This window comes from Chionomys nivalis, chromosome 8 (genome assembly GCF_950005125.1).
Source record: "Chionomys nivalis chromosome 8, mChiNiv1.1, whole genome shotgun sequence".
NCBI classification, from domain to species: Eukaryota; Metazoa; Chordata; class Mammalia; order Rodentia; family Cricetidae; genus Chionomys; species Chionomys nivalis.
Window position 1 is genome coordinate 47,869,384 of NC_080093.1, and position 14,661 is coordinate 47,884,044.

Sequence of the window (14,661 nt, forward strand, 5' to 3'; positions counted from 1 at the left end):
GCATATCCTTTCACCAGACTGGGCTCCACAGCTATGTTCCATCCAACAAGAACAAACATGTCTTAAAAATTGATTGCAAATGTTTGTCACAGGCAGTATGAAATCATGCCTACGAACAATCCAGGGAACAAAATGCATTTGAGGTAAAGGGTCCTCTGCCTTTTTTCCTGGCGTCTCACACTTCCTCTAGGCATTGTTCATCATGTATTATGACTATGTTGAAAGGCAATATGAGAGTTTGTCTCAAAGGGAACAGAGGGAGGGAGGGAAAACCCAGGAGATGGTGGAGCATACTTTTTAAGTTCAGCATTCAGGAGGCAGAGACAGGCAGATCTTTGTGAGTTTGAGGACAGCCTGGTCTACAGAGGGAATTCCAGGTCAGCCAGGGCTACATAGAGAAACCCTGTCTTGGAAGGGGGTGGGGGGAGAGCCCAGTATAGTGGCATACTCTTATCCCAGCACTCTTAAGGTCTTAAGGCAGAGGCTGGTGGATCTGTAAGTTCAAAGCCAGTCCAGACTACATGCTGAGCTCCAGACCAGCCACGGCTACATAGTGACCTTTCTCAGGACTGAAGAAACTCAGCACTACTTCCCCACTGCCTCCCTGGTCATCAGTGGAGAGAAAGTATTTCAACACAGATCTCCTTCTATCCACCCCACTGTGAGATTCTATTTAACTACAGTTGGCTCTGGCTCCAAGTAGCCAACTAGAAGATACTGTAAACCTCAAGACTACACACTGCTGACTTTCAAGCAGCTGAAAAATAGCCTTTCCAGCTCACTGCTAACTATCACTGTGGAGGGCTAAGTGAGCTGACCTGCCATTGTCCCTACCTCTGACCAGGTCACCAATTCCCCTTGCCAAGCCCCATTCTGTCCTAAGGGTCTTCCACAAATAGAATAGTAACAACAAACACAGGTAACATGGCATTGTGCTCTTTAATCCATTAAATGAATGTACAACCCAGAAAAGAAACAGAAATGTGCCTTTAACACAGAACAGCATCATTGCTTCCCATTGCATTTCAAAAATCTGTATTGTTTTAAAGCCATTCTAAGGCAAGGATCTAGCAAAAGTTCTTATAACAATTCATTTTTAAAGTAAAATTCAGGATACCTTGTGTATGTTCAAGATTAAACTCTTTTAAGGCTTACATCCATAACACCTTTGATGACCTGAACTAAAGAGGTTTGGGCATCAATGCGACCTTCCCTTGGTCTAAATATTAAACTTGCATTCTGGTACATGAAATTCTTTCCCATAGGAAGCCTGTTGATAAGGGCTATCTTGTGATGCTCCTGCTGTGGGGTGCACAAGTGACTACTTTCATACTTAAAATCCTATCCTTTGTTCATTACTGGTATTAGTACTTCAGGGTTTTCTGTGTATAAAAGATTTCAGGATTTGAAAGGAGTCAGACTCATCTCTGTGCGTTCAAAGCCAGCCTGGTCTATACAGTAAGTTCCAGAACAACCAGGGATATATATTGAGCCCCTTTCTCAAAACAAAACAACAAAAAATTAAGAGATTCAAGTGGCAGTGCCCAACTTGGCTTCTTCAGAGTATGAGAGGGAATACTATCAACATTTGTTTAAAAAAAAATCCTAATCACCTGTTAGCGTGTGAGGGCAGGTATATAAGAGAAGGCACTATGACAGCTTTAAAAAGCTTGGACAATCCTCTAATTAAGGCACCCTGATGATTCTAAACATAGTAAACTCTCGATGAGCAGACCTGGCAGCAGACCTTAGGCATCTGCTCGAAACGCAAAGGGCACTTCCTGTCTGGGTACTCCCATTCCTACATCAGTTTATTCTCCCTCATTTATCCCCCCACCCACCCACCAGTCACTTACTGGTATTTGTAAGAGATGGATCTCAGGGTACAGACAAAACCACGATACAAAGCAGAGTCTGCTTCTTTCAACACACCCCACAGATTAATCTAAAGCATGAAAAGGTAGATAAGAACCAGTGTCCAAGATAGAGCTACAGTCAGTTTCTGAGGAAAACAACTGTATCTCACTACAACCAACCACATTGGACAGGGAATATTTTGCCAAATGAGGCTTGCTTATGGCCTTGTTCCTGACAAAAACAGTATTGGCTCCACATGCTAGGTAAAAGGATACAAAGATTCTGGTCACGTGATGGAAAAACCAACTCATCATTACATTTCAAAAAAAGACACGAACAAAATAGATCTTTTGATATTTTCCTGTTACTTTTTGGGGGGACATTTTTTTGGGGGTTGGGGGCTTAGGCTGAAATTAACCTACTGAATTTTTGTCTCATTTACATATCCTAGGTACCAGTGTGTGACCTCCTAAAGAAACTGCAAAGCAAACACAACGCTTATGCCTATGCACTTGTCTGCCTTAAGCGAGTGAGAGAAAGCAAATTAAACACAAACATTCACAGCAACTTGACCCAGGATAAAGCAAGTATCAAACATAAACATCTGGCTGGAGTTGCACAGAAAAAGGAAAAGAGAAGAGTGGAGGGAGAGAAGAAGAAAAGAAATAAAAGAGAAGTTACAAGCATCCATGAAACAGATTTTTGGTACTCTTCAAAAGGGATGTATGACATTTATCAGCAAGTGATAAATCATGAGAGAGACTTCTCAGCAGAAGAATCAAAGGCGCAATTCTATCCATTTGATGGTAGGAGGCAGACTGAAGTGTTTGACTCGGTGGATAGAGCAAATGCCTGCCATACACACAGCCCTGGGGCCCCCAAAACAAAACCAAGGATATCTTGGCAACATTTAGTTTCTTCTAAAGTGAGTTATTTTTAATGAAAATCTCCACATATTGACAGGAGTGCAGAAATTAACATCACACACACAGAAAGCGTGGTCTGACCAGGGGACACTGGTCTGATTCCTATACCAAGTCCCTGACCCACAAACAAAAGGCTGGAGGTGCTAACAGAATCCTTCACCAGTTATGAATATCCTCAGGACTATTTCTAGCCATTCATTAAAGACATTTTGTATTGAAAAACTGTGATAGGAAGTCAACAATTTAAAGTTAGAAAAGAGGCCAAGGAAAACAGCTAAGAACCCTCAAAGAAAACTTTTCTCTTTTTTTGGTTTTTTGAGACACGGTTTCTCTGTAGCTTCGGAGTCTGTCCTGGAACTAGCTCTTGTAGACCAGGTTGCTCAGACTCACAGAGATCCGCCTGCCTCTGCCTCCCACGTGCTGGGATTAAAGGCGTGCACCACCACCGCCCAGCTCAAAGAAAACTTCATAAACATGTTCCAGAAGCAGAGTAAGTTAATTAACGGAACATTCACCTTAAACTCATACACAGATGTAACAGTGTAGAACAGAGATGGGCATGGGGACACGCCTATAAGCTCAGTACTCAAGAAAAGCTGAGGCAGCAGACCTTAGGTACAAGGCCAGTCTAAACTACAAAGCAAGTTATAGGCTAACCTGGACTGTATGACAAGACCCAATCTCAGCACTGGGAACCCATCACTCAGCACAAGCTTTCACACGGGGACACTACCAGAAAACCCTGCACAGCTGCAGGACTGAACTTCCAACCCCTTCCATGGTCAGCCATCACTCACAAGCAGTGAACAGTTTCAAAACAAGCTGGAATTGTTCCCAGATGGCACAGCGAAAGGAAAAATTACTATGAACTTCAGGACAAGATAATAGAAAAATATGTAAAATGCTTAATATTAATTCAGGATTTGTTAAATGCTTGATTGGAAAACTTAGAAGAAAATTCTGGTATGGAAATTAAATGCAAGACTTCCTTTTTTCTACCTTCCATTCATATTTCATGTACATAAATTTACACTAGTTTTGGCCAAAACCATTCTATCTCCTTCCCAAAACAAAATTTCAAATTACCTAAAAAAAAAAAAATTACGGTTTCTATACCTGTGGACAGGTTTTAAGGCTTAAATCCACACAGTAATTCATCACTACAAAATCAAAGGGAAAAAAAACTAATAGATAAAACTTTATCACATAATCAAGGTAAAAGTAAAAAAGGAAATTTTAGAGTCTGAGCAACTATCCTTCTTAAGTCAGTTATTAACAGTTTAGCTTTGATATTATGAACATTAGACAGTTCATAGAATAAAAAGCAGTTTGGGGTCAAGCACAGTGGCACACTGAGGCACAAGGATCTCGATGAGTTCAAGGCTAGCCTAGTCTGTATTAAAAACTCCAGGCCAGTCAATGCAACACAGACACCACCTCCACCACCAAAAAAATAAAATAAAAAAAGTCTGACTACAGTTTTAAACTAAAGTTTGATCTAAAGTAAAAACTTTAGATCAGATTATTTGGTATTACCACTAAGTAACATGAAATTGAACATTAATTAAAAGAAGTAATATTTGGTAATGTCTTTTCGCCACTAAAAACAACTATTTTTAAAAGTAACACATACATACATAAATATGCAATGAATCTGACCAAGACAAGTTCAAACTACAATTTTACCATGAAGTATCTCACTCATACCTTTTATTATGAACCACTGGCTTTTAAAGGACTGTTTACCTCTTTTCTAGAAAGAAGCTATAGGAATAAAAGTAAAAAAGCAATTTCAACAAAACTGCCAGCCTATGTAAAAGATCTTATATTCCCCAACACAGATTATTAATGATTTAATTTTTTCCCATGTTGCATAGCAAAGATAATTCATATAAATAAGGTTTCTGAAAGATGGATGGTAGCACAGGTCTATATTCAAGCTACCCAAAAAAGCTAGAGAGGGAGGAAGAAGATGGAAAGCTCACAGCCAACCTGGAAACAAAGTAATTTAAAGACCTGAAACTATACAGTCAAGCAGGCTAGGGGACAGCTCCAGGCTAGGGCAATTGTCTGTCTAGCATGTCAGGCACTAGGTTCAATCACCAGTACTGGGAGAAATTGTTTAGGTGTAATAAGTATTATTTCAGTTGGCCTTTAGTTCTGAGCCTTTTCCAAGTTGTGTAAACATTTAAAAAATAAATTTTCAAAGGTACAAAACTAAAATCCAAAAGAGAACTTGATCCAAAACCGCATTTCCTGAGGCTGTCCTCCATTCCTCAGTCTTCATGGCGGCAGAAGCATGGTCTGGTCTTAAAAGGCACTATGTGGCACATCAGAGACTTAAAAGCTGCATTTCCATGTTTTCCTTTTAGCCGCCACCCCCACCCCTTAAAGTGCACAAAGCAGAGAAGAGAGTAGCCTTGGGCTTGTAACAGCAAGAAAAAGAACTGCTTCCAAGACAAGTGGAACGGGAAACCACAGGAAAGGTCGGTTCATTTATTACAATGCCCTGTCTCAGCTCTTCCAGGATGCTCTCAGATCGGCCATTGCTCTGGAACTGGACCCACGGTGGCATTAGCAGAAATCCAGGGGCTGACTGGGCTCTTGTTGGGTCTTGCCATTAAGATGCTATTGAGCTTTTTTATCTGTAGGTGGCCTCCCAACGATGGCATCCCTCACTGCAGCCTGAGTAGAATTGCCAATATGAGAAGAAGCCTGGAAAAGTCCATTTAGTTAATGTATTAGTTAATAAACTACAACACAGCATAAAAAAACTAAGTCCTAGGTGATAACTTCTAATAGCTTTCCTCACAGTGGTGAATGAGACCGCAGTGGTGAGAGGAAACATGGCCACAGCTGACTCCTAAGGGCTAGCCAGTGGAGCATCTGCTCCTCTGCTGAGGCGGAGGCTTCCCCAGCTTCATACTGTTGACCTAACTGATCTGTTTATGCCAAAGAAAGAAACAAACTTGTACTAAAAACATACAAAATGACTGGTTGCAGTGGTGCACACCTGCATCACACTCTCAGCACTCAGAAGGTTGAAAGTGTATGTTTCAGGCCATTCTGCATAACACAGGGAGCCCGAGGCCAGCCTAGACTATGGAAAGACCCTGTCTCAAAAATAATGTATGGAACCTGGAGTTCAGCCAGGTGTAGCATATAGGATATGCATATACCCTTAGCAGCTGTAGCACTTAAGATCTCTTTAGAGGTGCAGAATCAGTTCATTCTCTTCTACATTATTAAGTCTGAAACCAGCCTAGGCAACATAAAACTATCTCAAACAAACAAAAAACCAAAACCCTAAATGGACTAGCAAGATGGCTCATCAGGTAAATACTTGCTGCTCAACCTTAACTACCTGAGTTAATTCCCAGAACCCATATAAAGGTGAATGGCAAAAACTGACTCTGCAAAGTTGTCCTCTGACCTCCATTCCACATCCTGTGCTCTGGGTCTCATACACCCACATTCACATATCATATGCAACACAACACACATAATATTAACAAATTTAAATAAACTTTAAAGACTTTAAAAATAAAAAACCCTAGAGATTACATCAATCTCAAAAACCATTTGCAGCTGAGCGATGGTGGTACAAACTTTTAACTCCAGCACTCTGGAGGCAGAGGCAGGTGGATCTCTGTGAGTTCAAGGCTAGTCTGTAGATCACTACAGATAGCCAGGGCTGTTACACAAAGAAACCCTGTCTAAAACCCGACCCCCCCAAAAAATATTTGCATTTTGGAGACATAAATGATGGTATATATGAAGATGCCATAAAGAACCCCACTATTTTGTAATGTTAACCAAAACAAAAATAAAACTGCCCCAGGAGGAACAAAGTAGATCAAAGACTTTTTTTGCATTAAAGGGTTATTTTTAGGTATTAAAACAAAATATCGGGACTAAATATTAATATACTAAAAAAGAATTAAATATAAAGCCCACCCATCAGAAAATGGGCTTAACTCCTTTTTCACTATGAAATTCTTCCAAACTTTATAACATCAGCACAATCACCACAGACCCCCAGCCTCAGCCAGCATCACTCACCTGCTCTAACACATACGCTGCACCAGAGTCAATAGCTCCACCCAGCTCACGATACTGACCAGAATACCTGATGTACCCCCAGGTAAGGAGTGCTATTAACAGCAGTCCAACCATACAGTTGAACAGCTGGGCCACAACCTCAAGCCCAATGAAGCCAGTGAAGCCCGAGGCTATGTACAATGCTGCTATGCCTGTGAACAGAACTGCAGGGGTTCGGAAGGTGCTGAAGACGTTCTTGCTGCCATTGTGCTTGCAGAAATTCTCATACAGTTCCTTGATTTCCTCCTCAAGCTCCTGCTGGTATCGGAAGCTGAAATCCTTCCCGCCCATCTTTTTGGTCTTCTTAAAGTGGTCCAGAGCAAGTTGTTTAAATTCTTGGTGCTTCTCTTCTAAAATGTCTGGAGACAAATAAGGTTTCTCTCCCCCACAAACCTAAAAATGACAAGAACACATGATGAAAAGTCTTGTACATGCCAAATAAAAAAAGTAAAAAGACATAGTAAAGACTAGAATGCTCTTAAGGCTTTAGAAAAAAAAAGCTTGGAAGTTCACTTCAGAAAATATTCAAGGGAGACTGAGGACATAAATCACATTGTAGAGTATTTGAGTATTTGCCTAGTATCTGTATGTACAGACCCTGGGGGTTCAATCTCAATACCATAAATATCAGTATGGTGGTGCACACGTATTATTCTAACACTCCAGAGGTGGCTACAGGAGGATCAGAAAGTTCAAGGTCATCCTCAACTACGTAAAGAGCTTGTGGCCCACCTAGATTACATGAGATTCTCCTTTAATAAGAAGTCAGAAAAGGGGCTGGAAAGATGGCTCAGTGGTTAAGAGCACTGACTGCTCTTCCAGAGGACCTAGGTTCAATTCCTAGCACCCACATGGCAGCTCACAACTGTCTGTAACTCTAGTTCCAGGGGACCCAACACTCTCACACAAACATACAAGCAGGCAAAAACACCAATGCACGTATTTTTTTTTTAAGTCAAAAAAGACAAATAGCCAAGGCCAAAGCAGACATACTAGTATACATTTATAATCCCAACACTCAGGACGCAGAGGCAAGAGATGGAGCTGGAACTGGTCTACATAACAAACTCCAGGCCAGAGATACATAGCAAGCCTTGCATAAAAATATGATAGCCAATTTTAAAACAAAAACAAAAACAGGGTTAACACTAATCAAAAAGAACAAAGATACTCTTGAGAAAGCTTGGTCAGAAATGGCTAATAACCAGACACTGGGAGGCTGGAGAGGTGGGTCAGCAGTTAAGAACTCTTGCTGCTCTTGCATACAATCAAGAGCTCAGTTCCCAGCACTCACATGAGAAAGCTCACAACCTATAACTAGAGCTCAGAGGATCTAATACCCACCTCTGGCCTACTCAACTATCTACAAATACAAATATACACATTAATAAATAATAAATCTTAACAGAAAAGAAATAACAATCATGATGGCATACATTTACAATCCAAGCCTTAGGGGACTTGTCATGAGAGGATTGTCATGAGTTTGAAACCAACCTGAACTACATATCAAGACCCATCTCAGAAAAAAAAAAAAAATAGAAGATTCCAATTACATAGAAAGACTCTTCTATTTCAAAATAAAAGAAAAATTAAATTTAAAAAAGTAATAATTAGAACATCCCAATTACCAGGAAGACCTGAAAAATAGCTTTGTGTCTCAACATCTTAAGACACATTAGGCAGGGGCTGGAAAGAGAGCTCAGTAGTTAAGAGGGCTTTCCCAAACAACCAGATTACATTTCCAACACTTATGTTAAGCCATTCACAACCACCTGAAACTTTAGCTTCAGAGGATCCAACACCATCTTCCATGAATACCCTCACATTTGTGGCATACATTCACAAGATCGTAAGTGAAGAAACCTTTAAGGCACATTGCTGTGCCATAGCATTAGTAAGATAAAGGCAGTACAATCAGACATTTAAAGCAGCCTTCACTACACAGTGATTTTCAGGCCAGTCTATTACATAAAACCTTATCTCAAGCAAAAGGGATACATTGAGTAGGATAAAGTTTGGGTCTCTGAGGTCAACAGTCATGCTCAGGAGATAGACACTCCAGGGGAAAAGGTGTTACCAACATACCTCCTCCATGTTGCTGTAATAAATGTCTTTGGCAGAGGCTGCAGCTGCCAAATTATTGGCTTCAGCAGTAGCCTTTTAAGAAAGAAAAGTATGAACTATAAATACTTCTTGAAACATTTTCCCAGAAACAAAGCAAAAACATCTCTCTTCCTATTCCCATTCTTCCTTTTTTTAGCAACCTGTCATTATTTACATTTCCATATAACTCAATTTTCCATATAACAGACTTTAGTCAATTTTTGTGCCAAAACATCTATTCTGACAATCTTTAGCATAAACCAAACCTCCAAAACCCAAGAATATATCATTTCCTTTACTTCAATCTCTAACAGTGGCATACTTTGAACTGGAGATGAAGCTCGGTGGTAGAGCATTTACCTAACTATAAGGTATAAGGCACCTGGGTTTAATCCCAAGAGCCTCGAAAAGAGATAAAAAACAAGGGGAGCCAGGCAGCGGTAGCGCTCGCCTTTAATCCCAGCCCTCAGGAGGCAGAGGCAGGCGGATCTCTGTGAGTTCGAGGCCAGCCTGGTCTACAAGAACTAGCTCCAGGACAGGCTCCAAAGCCACAGAGAAACCCTGTCTCAAAAAAACCAAAACACACAAGGGGAAATTTTTCATTACACTATCAATCACAAGGTCCAACAATTTGGTGAAACCATTTTCCTACTAAAGAAATGAGTATTTAACAATAAATACCCACATATTCAGCATCAGAGCAAGAAGCTATTTCTGTTTTAAGCAAATACCAATGAATCCCAAGGACAAGAGCCAGAAGTTCTACCAAAGTAAAGCACCAATGACTTGAAGCTACTTGTCCAACACAGCAACTATGCTTCAGCTGGGTATAGCAAAGCAGTGTTCCCCAAGTCTGCCATGAAAGGAGAGCAGTCCCAAATGCATTAACTGCTCTACAGAGAACACAGCTGAAGCAGAGGATACCCACACTTGCTGCAAAATGTGCTCTTAAAAGTCAAGGTGAGGCTATAAAAGAAAAAGAGTAGTCTCACTCTTGTCTTCAGCACTGAGTTGTGTCATATCGGGGTCAATTCCAGCAATTAAAACATGTCATTTAGTATACCAAAGAATTTATTACCTGAAGCATGGATTTTGGGTGAGGCAGATCTTCTCCTTGGTAAATTTTAATATATGCCTTAAAATAGAAACATAGAAGTAATCACAAAAACACAATTCTAAAGTATTTTGCTCATGTTTTAAAATGGTGAGACCACACAACTGCATTTTCCTAAAACCCCTAGATCAACAATCAAGAATTAGCAGAAGCACGACACACTTCTGAGTGCATGTTAGCATTTTTAGTTATCTGAAAATACTCTCAAGCAGCACAAGCCTACCAAGGCCAGGATTCCAATCAGGCCCCCATGCACAATGGTCTCACCAGGACCTGTGGGCAGAGACCATCACCTGGAGATAGTTGCATCCCATTTACACGCATGGCCTACTCACAGCAATCTCCTAACCACCTCCTGTTCACACCATCCTCCTTGAAGACACAGTAATGACTAAGAGAGTACAAAGAATATCATTTGGTTCTTATGCCCATACTGCCACCCAGTGGCCCACTCCTCGAAGGACACTAACATTATAAAATGCCTCTGACCATCTCCCCAAGAAAACTACTAATATCAAAATCAATTTTAGAAAACAAAACAAAACAAAAAAATTCTAAATTTAGAACTAAAATTTATATTTACCTTAAAATATTCCAACAGTCCTCGGCAAGTGACTTTTGAGCCATTGATCTCCTTTTCCATTAACTTAGATGGGTTTAGTACATATGGTATCAGTGCCTGCAACTGCTCTTTGAATTCACTTGCAATATCTATATACAAAATCATAAAGAAAGAAACAAGAAGCCAAAATGAGTACAAAATAAAACCCTTGCAGAAAGGGGGTGAATAATGTGGGATTCCCCTCTGTATGCTATGAATATGTTTTATTACCATTGGTTAATAAAGAAGCTGCTTTGACCTATTATGGCAGGGTAGAATATAGGTAGGCAGAATAACGAAACTGAACGCAGGCAGACGCCATGTAGCGCCAAAGAAGACACCAGAAACCTTACTTGTAAGCCACAGCCTCGTGGCAATATATCGATTAATAGAAATGGGCTAACTTAAGATATAAGAGCGAGGAATACGCCTGGCCCACTGGTCAACAGTGTTGTGTGCCTGCAGCCTCCATTACAGGTGAAGACTGTTTGCTATCCTTGGCTGGGGCCAGGCTGCTGTCCTACTGCCCTTACATTTGTGGCCTCTCTTCCTGTCACATGTAAGTCCTTTCCAGTTCAGAACAGAATCTAGCCAGGCAATGATGATGCATACCTTTAAACCCAGCACTTGTGAGTTCAAGGCCAGCCCGGTCTACAGAGTGAGTTTCAAGACAGCCAAAGGTATACAGAGAAAAAAAAATCCTTATCTTGGGTTTCAATTCTGGGATATTTGGTCTATTCCCTCGATTTTTAAGAAATTTCTTGGCCTGAGGGACAGAATCCTGACTATGAACCCAGGAGGTCTGGTTTCAAACTGCAATCCTCTTGTTTTTGCCTCCCAAGAAAGCATAACTTCTTAAAGAATTAAAAAAGGAACCAGGTGGTAGTGCTGTACACCTTTAATCCCAGCACACAAGAGGCAGAGGCAGGCGGATCTCTGTGAATTCCAGGCCAGCCTGGTCTACACAGTGAGTTCCAGAACAGCCAGGGATACACAGAGAAACCCTGTATCAAAAAACAAAAACAAAACAAAGAATTAAATAAGGTTCAAAAACAAAATAACTACTACACTTGCCCCATGCCCTTTCTGCACCCCACACTATCCCTTAAAGTAAACAGGAAGTCGTTATTTATTTGTTTGCCTCATTTTTGCTAAGATTTTGTCTTAAAAGATGCAGCTATTGCCTGGTGCTGCGACTCACACCTATAATCCCAGCAGAAGCAGGTGGAAGAGGATCAGGAGCTTAAGGCCAGCTTGGGCTACATAATGAATTTGAGACCTAAATGAGCTATAAATTGTCTCCCCCCAAAAAAGTTGCTGGATGGTGGTGGCACATGCCTTTAATCCTATTGTGGCAGAAGCAGGTGGATCTCTGAGTTCAAGGCCAACCTGGTCTACAGAGCTAGTTTCAGGACCACCACAGGGCTACACAGAAAAACCCCGTCTCAAAAAAAAAAAAAAAAAAAACAACTACACTCAAAGAGTACCTCCTGCTATTTACTTCTTAAGTATCTCATCAAGTAGCTCCAAGGCCACCTTAATGTAAAAAGACTAGCCGGGCGGTGGTGGCACACGCCTTTAATCCCAGCACTCGGGAGGCAGAGGCAAGCAGATCTCTGTGAGTTCGAGGCCAGCCTGGTCTACAAGAGCTAGTTATGTAAGAAAACTGACTCTTTGTAGGTTGCACAAGGTTCTCAAAGCACGTTCAGGGGATTTATCAAGCAGAGGTGGCCTTTCCTCAAAGTAAGAATAAACAGATCTGACTATGAAGATGTAGGAGAATTAATTACCAGAAATATCATTTATATAAATCTAATATCTTTATGAGGTTCCAACAGTCAAATGAAAATAAAGTTTTGGGCCAGGCGGTGGTGGCGCACGCCTTTAATCCCAGCACTTGGGAGGCAGAGGCAGGCGGATCTCTGTGAGTTCGAGACCAGCCTGGTCTACAAGAGCTAGTTCCAGGACAGGCTCCAAAACCACAGAGAAACCCTGTCTCGAAAAACAAAAAAAAAAAAACAAAAAAAAAAGAAAGAAAATAAAGTTTTGCCCATTATCAAGATACTCTTCAGCACTCCATAAATTGTTGACAGAGACTGTACTTTCGTTTCCCAGCCACCCAGACCCAAATAATCACACAAAACTATATTAATTACAATACTGTTTGGCCAATGACTCATGCGTATTCCTAGCTCTTACATATTAAATTAACACATTTCTATTCATCTATGTATCACCACAATGCTGTGGCTTACAGGTAATGTTCTCGCATCTTTCTCCTTTGGCAGTTACATGGTGTCTCCTCGACTTTGCCTACTTTCTCTATCCTGTTCAGATTTTCAGCCTGGCTTTACTCTGCTAAGCCATTAGCCAAAACAGCTTTATTCACCAACCAATAAAAGCAACACATATACAGAAGGACACCCCACATCAATAAACCTAATTATAATATGAAAAAAATGAACCCATTAAGTTTTAAGAAATAAAAAGGTAGGATGAATCATTAATCTCATACTTAAGGGGTTAGAGAGGGCTCAACAGTTAAGAGAACTGGCTCCTCTTCTCCAGTTCCAGAGGATCCAACATCCTCTTCTAGCCTCTGCAGGAACTGCACTCATTCATATAGTGCACAGACATATGTGCAAACAAAACATGTAAACACATAAAAGTAAAAATAAAAAATCTAAAAAATCTGTACTTTAGATCCTATTCTGAAAAAAGTATAAAGTAGTGGACACACTATACTGTTCTACAGAAACTTACTTGCTTATATATGTTAAACTATAGAACCTTACAAAAAATGACATTTCATTAAATACCTTTTAATTCTTTGGGGAATTTTTTTTAAAAAATGTGTGTGTGCATACAAGTGCATACCTGTTTGTGTGTAAGTTAGAAGACAACTTGTGGTAGTCATTCTCATTCTACCATGTGAGTCTAGGCTTGGAGGCCTTTATTTCCTGAGCTATCTCTCTGATCCTCTTTTTAAATGTGATAACATATTATCTATTTTTAACCATTTTATGGTTTCAACTTTCATTATACTGAAGGACTATTTCAAAAACCAAAGATTACTTATTTCATGGACCCAAAAGGATGCAGACACCAAGATTTAAAGATCTCGGACTACTTATGCCTATTAAGGCAATTCCAAAATAACAGCTTTCAAATCATAAAAGAATTGTCTCAAGCCAGTCAGTCCAGTCACTCATGACGTCAAGAAAGACTAAGCCCTAGCCGGGCGGTGGTGGCGCACGCCTTTAATCCCAGCACTCGGGAGGCAGAGACAGGCGGATCTCTGTGAGTTTGAGACCAGCCTGGTCTACAAGAGCTAGTTCCAGGACAGGCTCCAAAACCACAGAGAAACCCTGTCTCAAAAAACCAAAAAAAAAAAAAGAAAAGAAAAAAAAAAGAAAGACTAAGCCCTAGTGTCTGGTTAAGGAAACATAAATAGCTTCTGTAGCGATCTCCCCGCTCCAGGGAATAGCTTTCTTTATGCTGATGACATAGTCATCCTCCATATTATGAAACAATGCCTCAAAAAAGTAGTTGATCCTCTACGTAAAAGACACAGCAGCTTAGCTTCTATGACACCAAAGCTAAATTCCTATTTGACCTGAGATTACTACAATCATCACACTTGGCAGCAGGTGCCTTTCCCTTCTGAGTCACCCCCACATGGGTTCTACAATCACAATAAAGTCCACCACGGGTGGTGCCAGATATGGTGGCACGCAGCTACAACACTAGAACTTGAGAGGCTAAGGCCATCCCTGGCTACCTAGAATGTTAGAGGCCAGCTTGGACTCTGTGTCTCCAAATTTTTTTAAATTGTGTGACTTTCAGGTCAGTCCTAGCCAAATATTTGTAAGTCATCTTTTTTCAGGTTAGCACTTATTCTTCACTGAAGCTGCTCAATAAAGCCAGGCTTAGAGGTATATGCTGGAAATCCCAGC

General features: G+C 40.6%; 1 protein-coding gene across 1 annotated transcript in view; it reads right to left on the reverse strand.

Moving 5' to 3' along the window:
- Positions 1-920: 920 nt before the first annotated feature.
- Positions 921-14,661, reverse strand: part of Atl3 (atlastin GTPase 3) — a 44,756-nt gene continuing 31,015 nt past the window's right edge. The window contains exons 9-13 of the mRNA XM_057777572.1: positions 10,688-10,815; positions 10,069-10,125; positions 8,973-9,044; positions 6,846-7,277; positions 921-5,498 (exon numbers count right to left, since the gene is read on the reverse strand). Of these exons, the coding sequence (XP_057633555.1) occupies positions 5,412-5,498; positions 6,846-7,277; positions 8,973-9,044; positions 10,069-10,125; positions 10,688-10,815 (776 nt within the window). The 3' untranslated portion in view covers positions 921-5,411. The remainder of the gene's footprint in view (positions 5,499-6,845; positions 7,278-8,972; positions 9,045-10,068; positions 10,126-10,687; positions 10,816-14,661) is intronic.